General features: G+C 40.4%; 1 protein-coding gene across 2 annotated transcripts in view; it reads left to right on the forward strand.

The window, feature by feature from the left end:
* LIN9 (lin-9 DREAM MuvB core complex component) overlaps positions 1–26,052 on the forward strand; it is a 66,879-nt gene extending 40,827 nt beyond the window's left edge. For both annotated transcript variants that reach the window (XM_056132517.1, XM_056132525.1), the window contains 8 exons: positions 11,362–11,495; positions 14,218–14,337; positions 14,596–14,697; positions 18,866–18,946; positions 21,487–21,612; positions 23,421–23,600; positions 23,749–23,846; positions 24,599–26,052. In XM_056132517.1, coding sequence (XP_055988492.1) covers positions 11,362–11,495; positions 14,218–14,337; positions 14,596–14,697; positions 18,866–18,946; positions 21,487–21,612; positions 23,421–23,600; positions 23,749–23,846; positions 24,599–24,704 — 947 coding nt within the window. In that variant the 3' untranslated portion in view covers positions 24,705–26,052. The remainder of the gene's footprint in view (positions 1–11,361; positions 11,496–14,217; positions 14,338–14,595; positions 14,698–18,865; positions 18,947–21,486; positions 21,613–23,420; positions 23,601–23,748; positions 23,847–24,598) is intronic.
* The last annotated feature ends 203 nt before the right edge of the window (positions 26,053–26,255 follow it).

Genomic DNA, 26,255 nt, shown 5'->3' on the forward strand with positions numbered 1-26,255 from the left:
ATTTCCACCATCCCATACGGTTTCCTGAGCATCACCAGGAGTGAATCCTCAGTATAGAGTCAGCAATAACCTGCAAGTATCATCAGGTGTTTCCAAAAAAAGAAAACTCAGGTTATAGAAATAGTTCATTGGGTAGGGCATTTGTCTTGTACCCTGCCAACTCAGGTTCAGCCCCAGCACCTCATGTGGTCCCCTGAAAACCTTAAGGGCTGATCCCTAAGCACAGAGTCATGAGTAAGCCTGAACACTGCCAGGTTTGGTTCAAAAACAAAATGAGAAAAGCTCTTTTTTAGTGGTAATATAGCCAACATATTGCTCAAAGAGTGCTGAGCTTATTTATGCACCTAGAAAATTTTGCTTTTACCTCAGATGGTAACACATAGCTTTTTTTTATATATATATTATTAAGTATAAGAGGTTAATTTTTCACTTTTGTCTTGATAGGAACCCTACAACTTCAGTTGTTTACCCATGTAAAAAACATATAATAGGTTTATTCACATTGTAAGTCAGGGTAAAACATTTTACTGATATAAAAGTTCTTTTGGAATTAAGAACCATCATCACTTGTCTTTCATTTGGTGTCTTACATTGATACTAATTGGATTTCTTTTTATATCCATTTTCACGAAGAAACAAGTTTTTTCACCTAATGTGATTATTATTATATTCAAAGAACTGTGTAGACAGTATAACAATGTTGAGATCTTTTAAAAAGATGTGTGGCCCCAAGGAAGGAGGAGGCATGGAGAAAAAGAACAGCACATGGATGAGGAAAGAGGCAGTGGGCTGAAAACTTTCCCTTCACAAAGCCCAATGGGGAAGCAAGACTCTAGGCCAGGCAAGATGTCCAGGGCGGTCATTTAAAACAGGCGTACATGTATGTGGTCTCTGCAGGGAAGAGACCTGAGACCTTCCTAAGCCTAGGGGTGGCTGCTGGCTCCTGGCCCCAGACAGGAAGAGCTTCCTCCTCCCCTGCCAGCATCTGACCTGCATCTGATGTTCACCAAGCATCTAAAAGATTTTCCCCAAAGACTTAGAAAACTGGTTCTGCTGTGCTACTGTGAATGCGGGGAGGGAGCATTTTCTGAACTGCAAATTCCCAGCAGCAGTCATCATAAGCAGCACAAACTCAGTGTGTCAATCTCTGTGTGACTAGGTGATCGCTAGACTGCAACCTAGGCTGTCACAGAAACAGATCTTCATTCACCTTTAGCCCTTGCAGTGCATTCGTGAAGATATAGAGGAATTCACCTACATTAATGGAAGGATGCAAAAGGTTAATTATTTTGTGGGACGGCTCTCAAGCCCACAAGAGCTTACTCACCTCCCAGATGAAGAATTCAAGGTATTAACAATAAGTGTCTGCACTGAAATTAGGAAAACAGTAAAAGAGATCTCTAACAAGGAAAGAAAAAGTATAAGAGTATGAGAAAACTTTAGGTACAACATAGTTGGTGAACTGAAAAATCCCAGTCTCAGCTGCAGAATTAAAGAAGCAGAGGAACTTCTGTCATAGAAATCAGTGTGCTTGAGAATAAGGTATATAAAAATATCCATAACAGAAGGAAAAAAGAATCATGAAAAAAAAAATTAAGGGATCTTGGGACAGTTCCAAGAGGGTTAACATCTATGATTTAGGAGTTTTAAGAGGAAAGAAAAGAAAAAGTAGAGAATTATTGGTTGAAGTAATCATAACCAAGAACTTCTCCAGTTTAAGGATCAAATGATACGCCCAAATCCAAGAATCTCCAGGAGTTCCAAACAGAATAAACCCAATTGAAAGAACACCAAGATCCATTGTATTAAAATGAGAAAAGCCAGAACTGAGCTGAAGTGGTAGTACAGTGGCTAGGGCATTTGCCTTGTACAAGGTCAATCTGGGTTTGATCCTCGGCATCCCAAATGGTACCCCAAGCACTACCAGGAGTAATTCCTTTTTTTTTTTTCCATTTTTTATAATTTTATTTATTGAATCACCGTGAGAGCAGTTACAAAGCTTTTGGGTCTAAGTCTTAGTCATACAATGAAACACCCGTACCTTCACCAGTGCCCATTCTCCACCCCCAACAACCCCAGTATACCCCCATCCCACACCCTCCCCCTGCCTGTGGGGCAGATGATTTCCACATTACTCTCTCTCTACTTTGATCACATTCACTATTTCGACACCAGACCCACCATTATTTGAGATTTTACCCCAACACTCAGATCTGCTGAAAAGGCAACAATAGACAATTTGTGTTCTATTGCTGGTTATGAATAACATATGATGTCGTGTGGCTGCAGTAGGGCCATGTGGTTTTGAAATTCTGAAATTTTAACACTTAAATCTGGAGGGATTTCTGCCAAAAGCCACTGGGTTTAGAGATCTGCTCCTGAGTCTCTGGGATCATGGCCGTTGAGCAGCTTGATGAGGAGCCAGAGAGGCCGTTCATGAGCGTTGGCTTGGGGTCTCATTGGGGTGGGGAGGACAGGCCCGGCTCCCCCCACCCCCATTCCATGAGGCCCAACAAGTTTCGTCACTGCGGGCCCAAGCCTGACTGCCCAATGGCCTCTGGAGGATGACAGCCACCAAGTCGCCAAGAGGGAGCAGGCGGAGGGACAGCACCCATTCCCCCCTGGGGTGGCCCAGCGACAGTAACCTACTGTGGGGTCTGGACACATTTCTGTCAAAAGCCGCTGGGTTTCGAGATTTGTTTCTGAGTCTCTGAACCAAGGCCATTGAGCAGCTTGATGAGGAGCCAGAGAGGCCATTTGTGGGCGATGACTTGGGGTCTCGTTGGACAGGCCCGGCTCCCCCCACCACATCCCGTGAGGCCCAACAAGTTTCATCACTGCAGGCCCAAGCCTGACTGTACAATGGCCTCTGGAGGATGACAGCCACCAAGTCGCCAAGAGGGAGCAGGCGGAGGGACAACACCCTTTCCTCCCTGGGGTGGCCCGGCAACAGTAACGTACTATGGAGTCCGGATGCATTTCTGCCAAAAGCTACTGGGTTTTGAGATTTGTTTCTGAGTCTCTGGGATCATGGCCGTTAAGCAGCTTGATCAGGAGCCAGAGAGGCCATTTGTGGGCGATGACTTGGGGTCTCGTTGGGGTGGGGAGGACAAGCCCGGCTCCACCTCCATCCCATGAGGCCCTGTGTGTCTCGTCACTGGGGGCCCAAATGTGACTATCCAGTGACCTCAGATGGATGGCGGCCACTGGGCCGCCAGGGGGAACAGGCCAAGGCACAAAACCTATTCCCACCTGGGTTGGCCCAGCACCAGTAGCCTACTGCAGAGACCAGACACATTTCTACCTAAAATCACTGGGTTCCAAGATTCGTTTCTGAGTCTCTGGGATCATGTCCATTAAGCAGTTCAATCAGGAACCAAAGAGGCCTTGCCTCCAATTGTATAGCTGAGCCGGAGGTGGTTTGTGGGTGTGTTTCCCACATACCTAACTTTTGGCTGTTTACTTTCTTGGTAAACTTTGCCCCAATATTTTGGGGTCTGGCCAAAGGCACAGCAGCAATTTTGGGGTATCTGGAAGTCTGAAGGCGCCATGAGGCTGCTGATGCACTCGCCTACAGGTACAGATTGACCTGCTGGCGGCCCCATACCCCCCCAGGAGTAATTTCTGAGTGCAGAGCCAGGAGTAACCCCTGAGCATCACCAGGTGTGACCCAAAAAGCAAAAAAAAAAAAAAAAAGGAAAGAAAGAAAGAAAGAAAGAAAGAAAGAAAGAAAGAAAGAAAGAAAGGCCCAAACTATAGAACCTGAGAAGAGCAGATCAAAGCAAAAACTTAAATATAATGGGAACCAGAGAGATCGTACACTGAGTAAGAGTGTACGCTCCCTTGCATGTGGGCAACCCAAATTTCATCCCCTGCATGAATTTGGACCTTGAGTAAGCCCTGAGTACAGCCAGGCATGGCTCAAAAGGTCGAAAAATAAACAAAAACATATATAAGGGAACTCCTATGAGACTTATAGCAGATCTGTCAAATTAAGCTCTGCAGACCAGGAGAGAATGGTATGACATAGTCAGCATAATAAATGAAATTAACGTCCAAATTAGAATTCTCTATCCCCTTGTCACCAACATTCAAAGGAGTAATACAAAGCTTTGTAAGCAGTGAATAAAGAAGTTCACGACCATCAAATCACCTCTGTTAAAAAACACTAGTTTTCCTATCAAAAGCAAAGACACCCTACTTAGAGATAATAAGATATAAGATATAAGCTAAAATATATAAACTGTGAGAAAGGACCTAGAGCGATAGCACAGCAGTAGGGTATTTGCCTTGCACGCAGCTGACCTGACTGACCCAGGTTCAATTCCGCCGCCCATCTTGGAGAGCCCGGCAAGCTACTGAGAGTGTCTCACCTGCAGGGCAAAGCCTAGCAAGCTACCTGTGACGTATTCGATATGCCAAACACAGTAGCAAGAAGTCTCACAGTGGAGATGTTACTGGGCCCGCTCGAGCAAATCAGTGAACAATGGGAGGACAGTGGACAGTGGGAAAGGACCAGAGGAATAGTGTCATCTTTTGTAAAGCACTCAAGGCTCACTTGTTTTTTTTTTTTTTTTTTGCTTTTTGGGTCACACCCGGCAATGCACAGGGGTTACTCCTGGCTCTGCACTCAGGAATTACCCCTGGCGGTGCTCAGGGGACCATATGGGATGCTGGGAATCGAACCCGGGTTGGTCGCGTGCAAGGCAAACGCCCTACCCGCTGTGCTATTGCTCCAGCCCCAAGGCTCACTTGTTTTTAACTTAATAGGGGACATAAACTCAAAACTTCAAGGGTAGACTGCATGGAAATTTCAAGATAAACATACTTAAAAGATACAAACAGGAGGCAAAATGCCAATAACAACATACAGGGGAAGAAAAGAAAAGAAAGTCAAAGAAGTAAAGACAAACTTCACAAGCACCCAGTATCCATAGAAAAACATAGTGTCTTTATTTTTGTGTGGTTGATTCATCCTATAGTGAGAGGAAGATGTTATCTCCTACTTGATTGTGTTTCTTGATCTTTTTCCTTTGGCCTATTAGTAGTTTCTTTATATTCTTTGATACTCTTTCATTTGGTGCGTATATATTGTGAGAGTTAAGTCTTTAGTGGAATGCCTGGAGAGATATTTCAGCAGGTAAAGAGCTTGCTTGCCTTGCACAGAGCCACCCCAAGTTTGATCCCAGGCACTGCATAGTTCCCTAATCTCTGTCAGGAGTGCTACCCTGAGCGTAGAGACAGGAGTAAGCCCTGAGCACTGCCCAATGTGGCCGAAAACAGAACAAACAAAAATTTTGGTGGGATTATAAAATGCCATACAAATTTGGAGAAATGTGCAACAGTTTTTAAATAAGCATACTTGCCTTGTGTTGCAACAATCTTAAGAAATGAAAGCAGCTGTCATATTTCCCTTCCTTCTTTCTTCCATCTCCTCCCAGTCCTTTATCCCTCCATTCCTTTCTTTCCTCTTTCCTTTTCTTCCTTAATTTTTGCTGGGTATTGAAGGGCCTCACTTAGGCAAGGAAAATACTCTGCCACCAAGTCAAATTTCTAGCCCTAATGTTATGATCGGATGAAGTACTGACTAGATTAACGTCAGATAACAGTGTTAAGCACTAAAAACTATAGAATGTGTGTCATATAGCTCCATTTATATGAAGTTGTAGAAGAGGCAGAATTTATGAGGAAAAATATCAAAAAGTGTACTTCTAAAGAAAATGATTGGGAAGTGGGGAGTTTCTGGAATGAAAGGAATATTCTGTGATTTGATTAATGTATTAGTTAGATTTACAGATATATACAACTCAACTTTTACTCACGGTGATTTGTTTTATTTTGATTTAGGGTCACTCCTGGCAGTGCTTGGGGGAATTATATGTCATGGTGGGGGTCAAATGTAGTCAGTCACATGCAGGGCAAGCACCTTACCCACTGTAAAAGAGTTCCCAACTCTTTTTTTGTTCTTGTTTTTTTGGGTTATACCTGGCAATGCACAGGGGTTACTCTTGGTTCCACACTCAGGAATTACCCCTGGCAGTGCTCAGGGGACTGTATGTGGATGCTGGGAATCAAACCCGGTCAGCCGCGTGCAACGCACACGCCCTACCTGCTGTACTATTGCTCCATCCCCAAGTGCCCAGCTCTTCACTGTAATTTTATACTGAGTAAGTTATATAAATAAACAACATTACACAATCATTTGTTCTTGTTTGGGATCTTACTCAACAGTACTATGGGATCATGCAGTGCCTAGAATGGAACCCAAGGCTCCCATATGCTAAGTAATTCATTGAATGATCTCCCTGACCCAAAATTCCACATTCTTCTATTTTTTTTTTAATTTGGTGGAGGGGGGAATGATACACCCTGCCATGTTCAGTGACTTTTCCTGGTTCTGTGTTCAGGAGTGATTTTGGTCATTGCTCAAGAGATCATATCTGGTACAGGGAATTTAAACCAGGGTTGGTGGGATGCAAAGCAAGTGACTTAACCATTATACTCTCTCTAGGCCCCCTAGATTCCATATTCTTAGTGGATTTTTTTTAATGTAGTAGCAGAGAATGTAGCTCAGTAGTTTGCATGCTTTGAGATTTAATCTCATAAACTTTTCTTCAAAAGCAATAAAGAAAGGAATTTTAAAAACTGAAAATATTAGGCAGTTCTGGGAGTAATGGCTACTCAGTGGGTTAAAACACTTGCGTAATTGGGCTGGAGCAATAGTATAGCAGTAAGGCACTTGCCTTTCACCTGGCCAGCTCCAGTTCCATCCATAACACCACACAGGATTTCCCAGCACCACCAGGAATAAGAACAAACACAAGCACAGGCCTTAATTTTAAGCTTAAGTGCTTCCCAGAAGCACTCAAACAATCCTCAGAACCCTGCTCAGTGACTTATAGAGCACCAGCGCAAGAATAAGTCCTGAGTTTAATTCCCAGGGCACAAGGAGATCCTGACCAGTCTGCTGTCTGGAATCCCTGACAAGGAAAAATAAAAATGGAAAAATAAACTTAGTTGTCAAATTATCCCTTTCATTAGGTACTGCATTTACTTCGATTGCAGAAGACAGAGTGACCCCCCCAACCATAAGAGGCTGAAAGAATTAAGAGAGAAAGAAACACTTGCCAGGGAAAGCTGAACTTTCCAATTACCTGATGCCAAAGCTTCTCAAAAATTCTTCCTTGAAGATTGCTTCTTGGCCTTTTGGCTAAGATCCAATGTAAAAATTCTTCCTTGAAGAAATAGAGCTTGGGACTGGAGTGATAGCACAGCGGTTGCCTTCCACCCGGACAACCCAGGTTCGATTCCCAGCATTCCATGTGGTCCCCTGAGCATCGCCAGGATTAATTCCTGAGTGCAGAACCAGGAGTGACCCCTTTGCATTGCCGGGTGTGACCCAAAAAGAAAAAAAAAGAAATAGAGCTTAGTGAAGAGTTTGACTAAGCTTTCAACAAGTAGAAAATTGTCGGTGTTCAGAACTTGATTGAAGATCATATGGGATGAGAAACAAATGTCAACATAATAATCTCAATTAAAGATAATTTTAAGGGGCTGAAGTGTGTAGGGCACTTGCCTCATATGCTGTCAGCCCAGGTTCGATTCTTGGCATCCCATATGGTCCCCTGAACCTTGCTAGGAGTGATTTCTGAGTACAAAGCTAGGAGTAAGCCCTGAGTACCAACCCCCTACCCCTTTTAGGAAAAAAAAAAATCTTAACCCGGAAGATGAACAGGTCTAAGGGAATAAGGGCAAATACACTTGTTGTGAACTATCATGCACTGAAATCTACCAAAGTTAATTTATACTTCATGTAGATCCATTTGTTTTATTTTATAATTCCCAGTAACAACTGTGTTTTGATAGCTTTTTATTTTGTAAGTACACTATGAGTTACAAACAGTGGTGTGGAGCATTCTGGTAGAGAGTATGATGTTGGAATGTGAAGCTATATCATTAACAGTATTGAAAATCATAGCACTTCAAATTTTAAAAATAATATTAATGAGGGGGCTGGAGCAATAGGACAGCGGTTAGAGCGTTTGCCTTGCACGCGGCCAACATGGGTTCAATTCCCAGCATCACATACAGTCCCCGGAGCACCACCAGGAGTAATTCCTGAGTGCAAAGCCAGGAGTAACCCCGATGCATCACCAGGTAGACTCAAAAAGCAAAAATAAATAAATAAATAAATAAATAAATAATGAAAGTGTTTGCTGGGGCCGGGAGTACAATGGGGAGGGTGTTTGCCTTGCATGTGGCCAACTTAGGTTCGATTCCTGGCATCTTAGATGGTTCCTCAAGCACTGCCAAGAGTTATTCCTGAGTTGGCAGAGCCAGGAGTAAGCCCTGACCACAGTCTAGTGTGGCCCCAAACAAAGAAATCCAAAAAATGAAAGTGACTGGATCTTACAAATGATTCTTAGTTTTAAGAATAAGAATTAAGAATAAGAAGGGCCTTTTGGTTTTTCTTTTGTTTATTTAGGCACTAGGTTTTTAATAGTGTTACTATTTAGGAAATGTAATGTCACTACACCACATCTGACACAGGGTGTGAGCGTTTCTCTCTCTCTGTCTCTCTCTCTCTCTCTCTGTCTCTCTCTCTCTCTCTCTCTCTTTAAATTTCCAAAATGATAGAAAATGTGAATGGTGGAGAGACTGGGGAAATATCTAGATACCTACTTTAGCACATTGTTTAAGAGGTTCTTTACTAGGTATCCATTACTCTGAATATAACTTCGTAATCAGATAAATCAGGGCATAAAAATATTTAAAATTACTTATTTTTTACAAAATACCTAAGAAACAGAACTGCCAGAAAAGTGATATATGGGCTCTCTAAGTCAGACAAGTAAGAGTAAAAAAAAATATGTGAAAGATAAAATTTGCAGAAGTAAAAGTAGATTTAAGATTTAACAACTTCTGGTTAGCTCAAACTCTAAATCCTAGTCCGTAACTGAGGCTCCGATAATCTTTAAAGTTGACCCTTGAAGTTTATACTGAAATATAAACTAGAGTGACCATATAATTTATTTCCCAAATAGGCATACTGCTTAAAGTAAAAGAGGAAATGCCGTTAATAATTGAACCAGAGTAACAAATGTAAATGAACATTGTCCTAGGCTAACTGACTGAAAATGATTTATGGTCAGTTCCTTAAAGGATGTTTTGAAATTTTTTTATTTTGGTGGGAGGGGTGTTGAGGGAGACACACCTGGCAATGCTCAGAGGCTATTCCTTGAGGAAGGCTGGGGTCACTCCTAATGGCATGCTGGACTGAACCCAGGGATCCTCCAAATTTTCCATTGAGGGAGATGCATATTTTTTTTTCTTATATTTTCTTATTACCAGTATTCTCTCAATCAGTTTATTTTGGGAGGAGGCACACTCAGCTGCATTCAGGGGCTACTCCTGGTTCTGAATTCAATGGCCACTTTTATTTAAATAAAAGTTTAGACTGGTTGCGTGCATATATCTTGTTCCAGAAAGTCCTCAGATCTGTGTTTGGGTTAGGAAACACGTGAAGTTTCTATTAGTTTGAAAGTCATCTTAGCGTTACTTTTTCAGGGAAGACTTCATAAGCTGTGCTCTGGGAATCAGGGTCCACTCCTAGCAAAACTCAGCCCTGCTGTGGGGGTCTGCCTGGTACTTGGGCCTCTTGATGGTACTGGGGGCCACTAGGGCCACACCCAGCATGGAGTGCCGCCTACCCTCTAGCCCTTTGGGTCTTCTCTCTAGCCCCCTTAACTTCACTTTTTCCTTCAATCTATCAAAGTCAGAATGGGGGCCAGAGAGAATGTCTACAGGGTTTAAGGCTCTTGCCTTACATACAGCAGACCCCAGTTCAGTTCCTGACACAGCATTTTAGTCCCCCAAGCCCTTACTACGAATAAGTCCTGAACAGTGCAGGGTATGGAAAAAAAAAAAACGAAAATGATATTTTAGTCTCCTACGGTGTATTTTAATCAGTTGATATTTTTAAATAGTTTGTAGAGAATATTTGTTTTCTATTAAAAGGTAATTAAAAATGTCATTTTGCCTAATTCAGTCTTTTTTTTTTTCCTTTTGGGTCACATCCAGGGATGCTCAGGGCTTACCCCTAACTCTCCACTCAGGAGTTACTCCTGGCGGTGCTTAGGGGACCATATGGGATGCTGGGAATTGAACCCGAGTTGGCCGCATGCAAGGCAGACGTCCCGCCCACTGTACTATCACTTCAGTCCCTCATGTTAGATTCTTGCTTGGATTTTCCTACTGTTTCTTCATACTGAATAAATAATAGTTATACAAGAATTTTTCTGTTGAGGGAACTGGAGCAATAGCACAGCGGGAAGACAGAAACTAGGTGAAAGCTTTCCACATTTCCCTGCCTATAGTGTCACTCAGGACTTAATTAATGTCTCCAGCAACATGTTGTCTGTCAGAGAAACTCATACAGTGTCCAGAGCTTTTACTGGGGGCTTGTCTGTCACCCCCTGCCTAATTGGAATTCCAGAAGAAAAATACAGTCCAGTATGTAGCACTGTAGCACTGTCCTCCTCCTGTTCATCGATTTGCTTGAGCAGGCACCAGTAATGTCTCCATTGTGAGAATTGTTACTGTTTTTGGCATATTGAATATACCACGGGGAGCTTGCCAGGCTCTGCTACACAGGGGGGATACTCTTCGGAAGCTTGCCGGGCTCTCCGAGAGGGACAGAGGAATCAAACCCAGGTCGGTTGCGTGCAAGGCAAACGCCCTACCCACTGTGTTATTGCTCCAACCCGCGGCAGTGTCCAGTATAAACTACAAAATTTGCACACACAAATCTAGGTATGATAAAAAAAAATGTTCACTAATATAGGGATAGTGAGAACACTCAAAATTCAAATTCCCAGATACTAACTTCCAGGCAAGGCGTTCTAAGAATAGAAGGCTCTTGAGCCTAGTATATTAATTTCTAAATACATTGTGTGAGTATGTGTGTGTGTGTGTCTATTTGTCTATCTGTCTCTCTCTGTGTCTTTATGACTGAACTGTTCCTCATACTTTATGCATTAATATAATGGACCAATGTTACTTTTGTTACTTCTTTTTGCAATTTGGGGTTTATACTAATGATTTAGGAATATTTTCTTCTTAGTTTAGTACCTATATATTATTTCATTCTTTTGTCAAATTAAAGTTCATTTATTGTTTGACTTTTTGTTTCAAATTTATTTTTGTTGTTTTCTCTAAGCCTAAAATAAAATGTGTGTGTGTTTTTTTTTTCAAACTATAGTAGACAACAAATGCTACTGTACTGTTCTCTAATTACATGCTCGAAGCAGATTGAAATTTGATAACTGTATTTCCCAAACATCGTGTCTTTTTGTTTCTTAGCACGATTACGTGGTGTTCATGATGGTCTGTTCACTGGACAAATAGATGCTGTGGATACTCTTAATGCTACCTATAGAGTAACTTTTGATAGGGCAGGGCTTGGAACCCACACCATTCCTGACTATGAAGTTCTTGTAAGTAACATTTCATAATATGTTTGTTTTATGCCTATTCAATATGTTATAGAGAGTTTATTTAACTAATTCTGTTTGTTTGGGGGCCACATTCAGTAGTGCTCAGGGTCGCTTCCTCTCAGTTTAGCAGTCACTCCCGGCAGTGCTTAGGGGACCATGAGCCTAGGCCTCCCTCCCTGCAAATCATGCACTCTGCCTACTGAGCTTTCTCTGCAGCCCAAATACTGTATTTTATATAGATTAATGATTTCCGGTCACAGAGGGAGAGTCTTAGGAGTTCCAAGCCCTGCCTACTAATTTTAGAGCAGATCTATGCTTAAGAAGCATATGTTTTCCAGAAACTAGCATCCCTCTGTTGTACCTGTCCCACACAGAGCTTGAGTGTGAGGGAATTCATTGCTTCTAACTATGGAATCTCAGGGAATAAGCTACATAATAGCATTCTCATTCTATTGTTTTTATTCATGTGTAGCTTAGTAAAATTATTTTATGATATAAATAAATATTAAAAAGTGATTTTAAAATTACTCAGGAAGGAGTCAGTGATACAGCTATAGTAGTAGAGCGCATACCTTGCATGTTTGCAGCCCATCGTTTGCGATGCCTTACTACATGTCTCCAACACTCATGACAGTGTCACTGGTGCATTCTGAGCACTACAAATGTGACCCCCCCCCAAAAAAAAAAACAGTTGGAAGTCTTGCACTTTAAAATTATTCTGTTTTATCCTCAGAATTATATTGGGTGAGTCTTAATTATTCCCCCACTCTGCTGTTTCCATATAGAAACATACATTTCACTATAGATGAGACATGAGTACATTGAGTAATTTTGTTTGTTTTGTGGTGCTGGGCATCAAACCTAGAGCCTCACACCTACAAGCGAAGCAGAGTACAAGTGAGCCACATCCCTGGGCCTGCACTGAGTGATTTATTAAGGACTCTTGAGTTTTTTAAGTTTGTTTTATGCAGTCAAAAATATCACCACTATTTTCACAATCATGCTTAATCGAGTTAATTCATGAAAACTATCTTTCAAATTTTAAAATTATTTAAGAGCTAGTCTAATAAAGTTTTGATTCAGTCCCCAGTGCTGTTTGGTTCCCTGAGCACCAGGAGTGACCCCTGAGCCACAGAACTGGGAGTATCCCCCACCACTGACAGTTATAGAAAAAAAAATGTATTGAACTACTAATTTACAGTTTGCTTGTCTTTAAGCTTAATGGAAGATTACTTTTATCCTTCCTTTTTAATTTTTTTATGAACTTAAAAGGATAAAAATGAAAAATAAACTTTAAGGATAAAAATATTTTTTTAGATCTCAGGTGAATTAAAAAATATCTGGGGCTGGAGAGAGTACAATGAGAGGGGCGCTTGCCTTGCTTGCAGCCACCAAGTTCAATTCCTAGCACCCCAGTTAGAGCACATGCTAGGCATGTGAGAACACAGTTTGATTCCCAGTATCATATGTTCACCCCCTGAACGTTGCAGGACTGGCCCAGGTGTATCCCCCTCGGCACTGCAGGGCCCCAGCAGCGTCATATCCACAGGCCCCTCCATTGGCCTGCTGACCTCATTAGACAAGAGTCTCAGTGGCCCTATCCCCCAAAGTTAAAACTAAAGTTTCTTTCTTTCTTTCTTTTTTTTTTTTTTTTTTTTTTTTTGCTTTTTGGGTCACACCTGGCTATGCACTCAGGAGTTACTCCTGGCAGTGCTCAGGGGACCCTATGGGATGCTGAGAATCGAACCCAGGTCGGCCGTGTGCAAGGCAAATGCCCTACCCACTGTGCTATCTCTCCAGCCCCCTCATTGTGATTTTTCTTACCAGATTCTGTATAGGGAGAAAAAAACTTTGACTTAACTATGAAAAAGTATACCCGCCTTAAGTTTTTCCATTTAAGGATAAAATCTTTAAACTCCTCTTCTCATATTCACCATTATTTTTCTTTCATTTTGTTTTATGTATGTGGTGCTGGGGAATATAAGCCTGGGTAGGATCCAGCTCTACCACTGGGCTATTTCACCAGATCTTATATCCTTCTTACACAAAAGGGGAAAGTTTGTTTTCTGCTTCTTAGTACAATTTTCCTTATGAGAATTCTAAATATTTCTCCCTGACCAGGTAAGAGTTAACTATAATTATAGCAGGTAATATTTAGGTAGTCTTTATCCACAGACAACCAAAGGTGGCTCTGGAACATTTAAATCTCTCCTCCTCTCGTTTTTCTCTTTTTAATTTCATTTTACGAGTTTATCCTTTGGTAGCAAAGCAGTGTTCTTTTAGTGGAGAGCCTCCTGTGCAATGCTGGGGGGTTGAGGAAGCTCTCTCCCACCAATACTTGGCCAACCAGACCACAATTAAATGTGAAGGCCCAAGATGCAGTGTTTTGAGTACCCTGTGGAGCCAGGGAGCATCCAGGCCACCTAGACGCTTAGGGGCCTCTATAGCTCCACTCAGCAATACTTAGGAGGTCGTGTGGTACAGGGGATTGAACCCAGGTCAGTACTAGGCATGCAGCCTAACTGATGTGCTGTCTCCCAGCCCTGCAAAGTAGTATTTTTACTACTCAGACTGACGTTCTAACCTTTTTGATCTATGTAGAATAATACAATCTGTGTTTAACCATAGCATGTAATTTAATGTGTAGCTAAAGCGGAAATATAAAGATAAAATGAGTGGGAAAATATATCAAGTTTTGTGGATTACTTTCTTTTTCTGTAAGAGTAACGAGCCTCATGAGACAATGCCAATTGCTGCCTTTGGACAAAAACAACGGCCTTCTAGATTTTTTATGACTCCACCGCGGTTACATTTTACTCCTCCTCTTCAGTCACCAATTACTGTAAGTAATATTTTTAATCTCATTAGTTTAAATGATTATTATAAATAAGACTTTATTATAGATAACACATGTTTTGTAACAACTTTAAGAGATACCCATATTCTTTGAATTGATATTTAAATAATGGATATATCAGCTTTGAATGTATCTTCTTTTGGTGGAATTTTAATATGAATTATAGTAGAATTTTCTCTTTATTTAGGAATAAGATATTTATTTTTTTTATAGTCAATGATTCCCTTTTAATTATTTCCATAGGATAATGATCCTTTATTAGGACAGTCGCCATGGAGAAGTAAAATTTCTGGCTCTGACACTGAAACATTAGGTGGTTTTCCAGTAGAATTCCTTATCCAAGTGGTAAGAATGATTTATTTTGTTTGTTTGGTTTTGGTTTTGGGGTTGCAGCAGGCCCAGGGGTTAGTCCTAGCTCTGTGCCCAGGGATCTGAACCGTGACCAAGGTGATTTGGTGGTACTCTGGGAACCATATATGGGATATCGGGTTGGAACCCAGTTGGCTGTGTACAAGGGAAATGCCCTACTATCACTCCGAAAGTAGAAAGAATTGTTTTGAGTAAGTTCAATGTCTTTTGTGTTTAAAAAAAAAAAGTTGACTATTTTTCTAGACTAAATATCCATCTATCTACCTATATACATTTTAACTTTGTTCTTGTCTTAAGAATGCTTATTTCCAACAGATTTTGAAACAAGCTGTGACGGGAGTCTGAGCGATAGATAGTACAGCAAGTCAGGTATTTGCGTTGCACAGGGCCAACCCGGGTTCAATCCCCAGCATCCCATATGGTCCTCAACACTGCTAGGAGTAATTTCTGAGTGCAGAGCCAGGAGTAACCCCTGGGCATCACTGGGTGCGACGCGCAAAAAAAAAAAAAAAAAAGCTATGACAATCAAAATACGTACTGGAGATGTGGCTAAGAGTGCCAGCCTTACCATGTCCAGATAAAGACTTACAGGTCTTCATTGTTGGGCTTTTCTTAGGTTTGGTTCTTATTTTGCTATGTTGAGGACTCTAACATGGCACATATTTTGTGAAATTCTGCATGGTTAACTGTTAATAGCTTGTCTGAAAACTTTTATATAGTAACCTCAGTGCATTCTGTCAGTTCAGTAGTTATAATATGTGCTGGCTAGCTCTATCATTAGGAAGTTTATTTCTTTTCTAATAATAGAGGGGCTTATTCACTTGGTACTTATTGATTAGATAATAAGAAATCTTGTTTTGTTTTTTTTTTTTTGGGGGGGGGTCACACCCAGCGATGAACAGGGGTTACTCCTGGTTCTGCACTCAGGAATTACCCCTGGCAGTGCTCAGGGGACCATATGGGATGCTGGGAATCGAACCTGGGTCGACCGCGTGCAAGGCAAACGCCCTACCCGCTGTGCTACTGCTCCAGCCCCATACTAAGAAATCTGTGCTTAGATTAAAACAAGTATAGATTTATTGTACAGGTCTATTTTCTTGAATAGCCTGGCTTTTTAGGGTGAATGATTGGTCCACACATGTTCTCAGCAGTGCTCATATGACTCTGCAGTACCAAGGACTGAACCTGGGCTTCCTGCATGTAAAACATACTCTCAAACCCTTTGGACTACTTCTCCAGTCCTGCTCTGGCTCTTTAAGAATGTAGTGAGGGAGCCAGAGCAAAAAGTGGTAGGGCATTTGCCCTGCATGCAGTGCTGGGGATTGAACCTGAGACTCCTTCTGCATGCAAAGCATGCACTTCAGCCTGTTGAACCCTCTTTCTAGCCTACAAATTTATTTTTGAAATTCATTTTGAGGGAAAGTATACAGCAGTTTGTATTTCTTAATTATATGTTGTTAATTATTGTTAAAGTGTGAAATTTCTTTGGGATTTGGGGGCACTTCCCAGGGAGGGCTTAGGGGACAAGACTGCTACTCCTCGTTACACTTGATCAGCTGGACCAGATAGCTCAATGCTGGGGCCCAGTGAAGCAATATTGCTTGGTTCTAGTGGCACTGGGGCTACCAGTGCCACTCAGCAGTGCTCAGGGTAGTGCCTGCAGTGCCAGGGATTGGACTTAGGACTCTGCACATGCAAAGCATGCACCCTGGCACCTAAGCTATCTCCCCAGTTCTAATGAATTGTCCATGTCTTTTTTGGCTTTTTTTTTTTTCATTTTTGCTTTTTCTTTTTGGGTCACACCCAGTGGTGCTTGGGGCTACTCCTGGTTTGGGGAATAGGGGACCAAGAGGTGCTGGATCAAATCCTTTTTTTGGAAAAGGTACATGAGATATTTATATGTTAAATATTGAAATTATTAATAGAGCCTTTTCTCAGACACTTGTTTTTAAAACTATGTCCTTGGGCTGGAACCATAGTACAGTGGGTAGAGCCTGCACACGACTGGCCTGGGTACTATCCCTGGCATCCCATATGGTACCCAGAGCACTGCCAGGAGTAATTCCTGAAGGCAGAGCCAGGAGTAACCCCTGAACATCACCAGGCGTGAACCAAAAAGAAAAAAATAAAATAAAATATGTCCTTTTAAATAGTGGAAGTTAAAAAGCTAATGGGCTGGAGAGATAGCACAGCGGGTAGGACGTTTGTCTTGCATGCAGCTGACCCGGGTTCGATTCCCAGCATCCCATATGGTCCCTCGAGCACCGCCAGGGGTGATTCCTGAGTGCAGAGCCAGGAGTCACCTCTGAACATTGCCGGGTGTGACCCAAAAAGCAAAAAAAATAAAAAGCTAGTAGGTCGTTTTGACAAAATGTGTTTCAAAGAGAGGGTGAGAGACCACAAGAGAAAAATTGACCAGTAGAGGGAGCCAGAAGGCAAGCACTACTGCCAAATACTAGTTAGATTTCACTGCTTAGTTTTAATTTCAGAATCTATTAAATGCATTGTGAAACCACTGTTTAAGCGATAAAAATAAAATTTTTTGGACTGAGAATGTGACTCACAGGGCTGAAGCACAATGGGGGAGCCCTGGACTTGATCCACCACCTCTTGGTCCCCTACTCACCAAACCAGGAGTGGCCCCAAGCACCACTGGGTGTGACCCAAAAAGAAAAAGCAAAAATGAAATAAAAGTCCTTTCATGTGCTGGTAGGATTTTATGAAACCGTAGCTTTGAAGTTGGAGAACATGTTTTTTATATATTTCCGTTTCTAATATTTTTTACAATGACTAAACAAACATTACCAGTTTTTGGCTCATTTCATAACTAATAATGAGTAATATTGAGATTACAGTTGTTGCATTTCAGGGCTCATACATGACAGGAGGTGCCTGAGGCCTTACCTATGCAAGGTGTATGCTTTACCACAGAGCCACATTCCTAGTTCAATGAGTTTATTTATTTATTTATTTATTGCTTTTTGGGTCACACCCGGCGATGCACAGGGATTATTCCTGGCTCATGCACTCAGGAATTACTCCTGGCGGTGCTCGGAGGACCATACGGGATGCTGGGAATCGAACCCGGGTCGGCTGCATGCAAGGCAAACACCCTACCCACTGTGCTGTCACTCCGGCCCGAGTTTCATTTTTGAAGAAATTTTTATTTTTTGAAGGGGAAGAGCGATTGTACAGCAAGTAGGGTGCCTGCCTTGCCAATGGCTGACCTAGACTCACTCCCTGGCACCACTTATGGTTCCCCAGCTCTCCAGGAGTGACCCAGGAGCGTGAGCCAGGAATAAGGGTGTGGACCCAAAACTAAAAAGACAAAGAAAAAATTCTCCATATTTATTACTGTTTTGTTACTTAATTGCATTATTTAAGAAATAGGATAAATGCTTATTTTCCTATTAATTAGAAAATAAGTTTGCTTTGTAATCTTGGGACCACAGCTGGAAATGTTTGGGGGCTACACTTGCCTCTGCTTGGGAGGAAAACTACTTCCTTCGGCAGTGATGAGGGGTCCACTGAGGCTTCCTGCATAAAGCATGCACTCCCCCACCAAAGTAATGAGTTTAATCACAAGTGTTCTCCAATATTGATTTTTTAGAAATATCAGTTTGAACTGATGGATTTTAATTTGTATTTTAATTCATTGTAGCTATTTTTATTTCGGCACCAGTTGTCTTATTTGGCTGTAGTGGAAATATCAGTTTGAGTCCTTCCTTTTGACATGTCCTACTTAAGTGGGTTTTAAATAATATCAGTTTGGGGGACAGAGCCATAGTACAGCAGGTAGCACATTTGCCTTGCACACAGCCGACCCAGATTCGATCTACACATCCTATATGGTCTCCCAAGTACCACCAGGAAAAATTCCTGAATGCAGAGTCAGGAGTAATCCTTGAACACATCTGGGTATGACCCAATCTCCCCCCCTCCAAAAAAAAAAGATCAGATTTATAAAATAAAATACTTATGCTATATTTAGATTGAAACACTATAATTTGTTATATATTGTATATAATAATTATGTTTATATCTAAATTATACATTATAATATATAAACTCTTAAATAAAAAATAGCTAATTTGATGTCTGATAATAAAATGCCTATTCTAAAACATCTCTTCTTTGTCTGTAGACCAGATTATCAAAGATTCTAATGATTAAAAAGGAACATATTAAGAAATTAAGGGAAATGAATACAGAAGCAGAAAAATTGGTAAGGATATGTTTCTCATTTCTCCTTGATTATATAATTTTCAAATGGTGTGACTTTGATATTAAAAGAATTTAAGATATTTTGTGGAAGAAAATCTTGATATAAAAGCTACTTTAAGGGCTGGAATGAGTATGGCAGGGGAGCATTTACCTTGCATGTGGCTGACCCAGATTCCATCCCTGGTATCCCATATAGTCCCCTGAGTACCTCCAGGAGTAATTCGTGAGTGCAGAGCCAGGAGTAACCCCTGACCGTTGCTTAGTGTGTCCCAAAAAAACAAAAAAAAGCTATTTTAAAAATCCAATTTGTTGTCACTATCTCATTATATGAATGCATGCTGTGTAAATTAGCATCATAACACATTTCATTACCCCAGGATTTATTATCTATTGCATGAACAACTGAGTAAGATTGATGGGTATATTAGGTTCTTTGAAAATTTTCATTAGTATGGGATCTCCAGGATTGAGGAAGTCACAGTAGTAGAGACTGTAAAAAGTGATTCAGGGGCCGGAGTGATAGATAGCACAGTGGATAGGGCATTTGCCTTGCATGCGGCCGACCTGGGTTCGATCCCCGGCATACCCAAGTACCACCAGGAGTAATTCCTGAGTGCAGAGCCATGAGTGACCCCTGAGCATCACTGGGTGTGACCCAAAAGACAAAAAAAAAGAAAAAGTGATTCAGTTAATCAGGACATATATGTAAGTTGGCATCTTTAGGTTATCTTGACAGTTTAAATACTGCTTTATTAATTAAGGCCAAAATATGAGTCAATTTTATATGAGGATATACATACATAATTATTTTCGTTAAAAGAAATATTCTTTACATAAATAAAATTATTTTTGTTATAATGAAAGTCATGTCTTACAGAGTTAGAGAATCACAGATTTCATCTCAAATACTGTCTCTTATTGACTGAAAATGGCTTCACAGAGTTTGAAAGTAAGGGAGGTTTCAAGTGACTGCCCTCGAGTTGAAGTGCTCTAGCTCAATACCAATATCGTTCTTGAGTACGAGAAGAAGAAATAATAGCGTTAGTCACCTCAGGTACAGAGTGGTAAAGCACAAGTGTGACTAAACAGCTGACAAGCAGATAACTAAATGAGAGAAAAGCAATCTTCTTTGAATTACAGAACTTTTTCTGTGACTGAATTACCTCATTCAAATCCTTTCTTTTATGGAATTACAAACTGCAAACCAAAGATTTCAAGGAATTTTGGTCCAAGATCATACTGCCATGTATGTTACTAGAACATAAAGATACTAAAACAGGCATAGTTCCATTTTAACTCATTGTTAAGTATAATATGAAATTAGTATTGTCAGATACACAAGTCTATCAAAGATTGAAAACAAATTAGTCAGGGGCCAGAGTGATTTTACAGGAGGTAAAGCACTTGCCTTTCACGCAGCAGACCCTGCCTATAGCAAGCCACACCCGGCGGTGCTCAGGGCTTACTCTCCTGGCTCTGTGCTCAGGGATCACTCCTGGCAGTGCTCATGGACCATATGGGTTGCCAGGAATTGAACTTGGGTTGATGAAGTCTCATAACCTCTGTACTCTCTGCCCCTCCCTCCCCTTTTTTGTTTATGTTTGGGGGGCCACATAAAGGCATATTTTAAACTATTTTAAAAATACATTAATGTTTTGGATTTGTGGGTCTTATTTCTTCACAAAAACCGAGGCTTAGGAAGGGGAAATAATATGGGAAGCACCAGTGGTAAATTAAAAAGTAGGGCCTCCTGGATATGATTCCAGGCTTGTTTGGAACTTTCCCCTTCCCTGATCTACCTATGATATTCTCTCCTCTCCTTTCTTACCACACCACAAAATTCTGGCCTATGCAATCTGGCTTTAGATTCCGCATCATGTTACTGCCTCTGGTACATGGGCCTCGGATTCCCCAAATGTAAAATGGGTATAAACAACACACTTCTCTTGGGATTGTTGTGAGGAATTTTTAAGATCCCATTTGGTACTTGTTGTAGTGTCTGGCACCTTGTTCACCTTGTCAATATATGTGAGCCATTTTCATTTTCTTCTCATCATTAACTTAGCAATAAATTATTAATAGTGTGACAGACTATTAAGTAAAACATAAGTGCAGTACATGTAAATATGTACATGATTCCTGATCTTCACAGCGTCAGTAGAGGGGAAGGAAGTGGGGAAAAGGTGTTGTAAAGTCTGAGATCAGAGACTGCTCTGTGACTAAGGTGTTTGCTTTGCAAGTTGAGACCATGAGTTTGATCTCTGGTGCTGCTACATGTACCAAGAAGAATACTGGCAGCTTTCTGAGACCCCCTGGAACCAAGCCAAGTGTGTGTGAACACATTAACTAATGGGTGTGGCCCTTGGCTAGCTCCACAACTAAAAGATGTACAAGCACTGTAGCTAGGAATGCAATCCCTGAGGACCAGTATAATCAGAAAGTGAACACCGTGGCCAAGCATGTCAACCACAGAAAAGGAAAAGGTATATATTGTTTAAATCAATAAGTAACCCTTATCAAAATCTGTTTTTCTCCCCTCAGAAATCATATTCTATGCCCATTGGCATTGAATTTCAGCGAAGATATGCAACAATTGTTCTAGAGCTTGAACAGCTGAACAAAGACCTAAACAAAGTTTTACATAAAGTTCAACAGTACTGCTATGAGGTAGGTAATTTGTGTGAATATCCCCTGAAGGGATATTGTTGAGGCTGAAGCGGTCATCGATGCCCTAGCCAAACAGGGTGTTCAAACTCAATACATCAGAATCCTCCATGAGCTGTATTACGGATTCACTACCAGGATCTCACCATTCTACAAAGACGTGATCATCTATGTCAAGTGAGGGGTTCGGCAGGTTGGTGATACCATTTCACCGAAACTCTTCAGTGCCACCCTTGAGAATGTCATGCGACAACTTGACTGGGAAGGAATGGGAGTGAAGATAGACGTGGACAACTACACCACCTCCGCTTCGCTGATGACATCTTTCTAATAACACCAAACATTAGCCAAGCAGCACAAATGCTGACTGACTTTGACCGTGAGTGTGGAAAGGTTGTACTACAGCTGAATCTCACAAAGACAATGTTTATGAGAAACGGTCTCGTTCTTGAAATTCCATTCACTCTCAATGGAACGAACATCTCTGAATGCAACAGTTATTTGTACCTAGGTCGAGAAGTCAACATGACGAATGACCTGGCACCTGAGTTGCGCAGTAGGAAGAGAGCAGCTTGGAATGCCTTCAGGAGCGTTGAAGAAATAGCTAAGAGGACAAAGAACCTCCAGCTCCAGGAACATCTCTTCAATTCCACTGTTTTTCCTGTATTACCATATGCCTTAGAGACCTGGGCCCTATGAAAACAGGTTGAGAATGCTATTCGGGTCTCCCAAAGAAGAATCGAAAGAGCTATGCTTGGAGTATCATGCTTCACTCAAATGAGAAAAAGAATCCGGAATTCTGACCTCTGTCGACAATCAAGAATCAGGGACGCTGTCTGGTTTGCCAAGCCATCGAAAATCAGATGGGTTGGACACATAATGTGATTTGGAGATGACCGCTGGACTAGAGCCATTACTGACTGAATTCCACGGGACGTCAAAAGATCACATGGCCTCTCACCTACAAGATGGTCAGACTTCTTCATCAAGACCCTGAATGATCAGTTTGAGGCTCTTCGTGTTCCTAGAACAAGCAGATGCCATTGGGCTATACTAGCACGTTACAGGGATGAATGGAGATGTTACTGGCGCCCACTCGAGCAAATCAATGAGTGCTGGGATGTCAAGTGATCAAGTGATCCCCTGAAGGGGCTCTGCTCTCCACTTCATATTTGAGGCTTCTTACCGTTCTTCACATTTTAAGAAATCCCCAGTCAGCCAGTATCTTAAAAATGTTTTTCAGAATCATATTTATATATACATGTAATTTTTTATATCTTACCATGTCACTGTCATCCAAAAGTGCTTTATACAAAGCAATATATGTATATCACTGCCACTGTCCTCCCGTTCATTGATTTACTCAAACAGGCCCAGTAACATTGTGAGATTTGTTGTTACTGTGTTTGGCATATCAAATACATCACAGGGAGCTTGCCAGGCTTTGCCCTGCGGGCAAGATACTCTTGGTAGCTTGCTGGGCTCTCCAAGGGGGACAAGGTTATTTGATTTGGGGGCCCACCCAGCACCCTATATGATCCCTCAAGCACCGCCAGGAGTAATTCCTCAGTGCAGAGCCAGGAGTTAACCCTGAGCATCTCTGGATGTGACCTAAAAAGAAAAAAATAAATAAATAAAAGTCACCATAAATATAGAACAAATAAGAAAGAAAACATGTTAGATGAGGAAAAACTTCTAGGTTAAGAGTTCCATTTTCATTATAAATGCTAGTTCAATGAAAAATCAATCTTATACACACAGATTCTCATGGCTTTATGAATATACACATCTTATGTTTCATTCTTCTTCAGCTTGCTCCAGACCAGGGCCTCCAGCCTGCAGATCAGCCAACAGATATGAGACGAAGATGTGAGGAAGAAGCACAGGAAATTGTTCGGCATGCAAATTCCTCAACGGGACAACCCTGTGTTGAAAATGAAAACCTTACAGACTTAATCTCCAGGCTTACGGCTATTTTATTACAGATTAAGGTACATTTCACAGAAAATATTCTCTTTATTTTGACACCTAAACAAACTATGCTACTTTGCTAGAAAAGTGTAATCTGTATATTATAGCAGGTATTTTTGTCTGTATTTGAACTATGATTCATTTAAGTTTTGTACTATTTTCCTCTAGTGTCTAGCAGAAGGAGGAGACCTGAATTCCTTTGAATTCAAATCACTTACAGATTCATTAAATGATATCAAGAATACAATAGATGCTTCTAATATCAGGTAATTTATTAGATGTACCTTAATCATTTTTATACTAAGCTTATAGTGATTTCCTATAGGTTTTAAGAGTTATGCATATAAAGTTGGCTCATAATTTTTTCCTTTAAATTGTAAGAGAGCTTTTTAATTATATTCAGAATAGGCATTTTATATTTTTTTTTTAAAAAGGCAGGTAAAGGCCCTCCCGTTGATCATCGATTTTCTCGAGTGGGCCCAGTAACGTCTCCATTGGAGACTTTGTTGTTACTGTGTTTGGCATATCGAATACGTCACGGGGAGCTTGCCAGGCTCTGCCGTGCAGGCGAGATACTCTCGGTAGCACAGCGGGTAAGGCGTTTGCCTTGCACGCAGTCAACATGGCTGATCCGAGTTCGATTCCTCCGCCCCTCTCGGAGAGCCCGGCAAGCTACCGAGAGCATTTCACCTGCATGGCAAAGCCAACGGGAGGACAGTGACCGTTGAGTCTAAATACAATGAATTTTTTTTAATAAAGGAATAAAACATTTAATATGGAGGTTTTGATTTAACATGGGGGTTCAACTTAGAAGTTTGCCCAAAGAGAGATTCGTCCTCTTTGTCAGCTCTTTCACTTCTGTAGAACAGAATTTTTCAGTTAGTACTAAAGGAGATGGGAGAGTTAGTTCATGCCTGAGGTCATTTTCTTAACACTTTCCTAACTAAACTTCAGTTCTTCCTTTAAAACAAATGTTTTTAATTTGTGAATTAGTTAACTATTTTTATTCTTTCTTTAGTTGTTTTCAGAATAATGTAGAAATCCATGTTGCACATATTCAGAGCGGCCTGAGCCAGATGGGAAACTTACACGCCTTTGCAGCAAATAATACCAACAGAGACTGAATAAAAGATGTAATTATTCAACTGCAGAGGACGTTGTTTTTGAGAAGTTCTTTTCCTATATATAGGCTTCCAACACCAAATAACCTAACTTCTGGAAAACAAGGAAAATTTAAATCTTCAAATAAGGCATTTTAATATACTGTACTGCTTCTTAAAAAACCAGCATTGCTGACCAGCATTATATTTATTTTTCTTTTATTATTCAGCTGTAGTAGCATTGCGTATGTCACATGTTTTTTAGCAAGTATTTTAAAACTGAAAATGTCTGAACGTAATAGGTTTTCTTGGAAGACTGTTGACCATTTATCTATGTGCATGAATCCAACACTTGCAGATAACTACTGAAATTGAGAATATGAAGAAACATGGTTTCTTTGTGGTTTCTATGCTCAGCACTGTGGAAGTATCTAGAAAATTACAACTCCAGATTCTTTAGTTGATCACCATCTCAGTCTTCAAAAGATAACATCATGAGATACAGGAAGTCCTAGTTTTAAGGAAGCCACTGGAATGTAGATGGGAAATATGGACTTAACAAGTATATGTGTTATATACTTGCAGTGTGACATGGTTTTATAGATCATTTTATAATAGTATTTTAATTTATCATAATTTATAAACAAAACCTTTGTTGTTTGTCTGTTGAAAGAAAATGAAGGAGCAGAAAAAAAAAACATTACTCAGAATGCTTAATTTCAGCAAATGAATTTGGCATGTCTTCCCATCAATTCAGGGTGAAAGTACTATTGTTGAGATTTATCTTTAAAAGACTGGTAACACACTATTTTCGTATTTTTTTGTTTATTTGCACAACTTTTGAACCAGGTTACTGGTTCAAATCCAACAATTTATAAAGTAAAAACATTTTATAAGGAAACATATAATGAGTGCTATGAAATGCAGAAAAGGTTTGTATTTGATTGTGGGTTTTTTCATTTGTTTTGGTTTTGGGTTTTTTGTAAGGAAAATCCTGCCTAAAATGTTAATCTTGTAAAAATGTGTATTTGGAATTTTGTTTTAAAATAGATATTATAAAGTTAAATATAATAAATTGTTTTCAGATTTGGAGTTAAAGATATAGCTATAGAAGTGGCTTTGATTCTTTCAGATGTCTCATAAAATGAGACTTTTTATATGTTAATGTATAATAAAACTGAAACAAGATTATTTTCCATTTGAAATTTTTGTATAGCTTAAAAATGCTTCCATATTCTTTGTTGGTAATGTGCTACTGCAATACTTTAGTGCAGAGTTTATATTTAGCTAAACTGTTATGTTAATTAAGAAATGCATAAATCTTTTATTCTTAATATTTGTAATTCTAAATAAATTGATCTATGAAAATTTATATTGTTTTTTATTCAGTTGTAACTTAAGTATTCTATTAAAAGGAAGTTTTAAGGAATAGAAATTTCTACTAGATTATACTTACTCTAATTGATATGTGTGTGTATATACATATACATGTTTTTGTGTATGTGTGTATATATATTTGTATATGTACATATATCAATGCTCAGGGATTTCTTCTGGTAGTGCCAAAAGATTGAA

This window comes from Sorex fumeus, unplaced genomic scaffold, assembly GCF_029834395.1.
Source record: "Sorex fumeus unplaced genomic scaffold, SorFum_2.1 ptg000007l, whole genome shotgun sequence".
NCBI lineage: Eukaryota > Metazoa > Chordata > Mammalia > Eulipotyphla > Soricidae > Sorex > Sorex fumeus.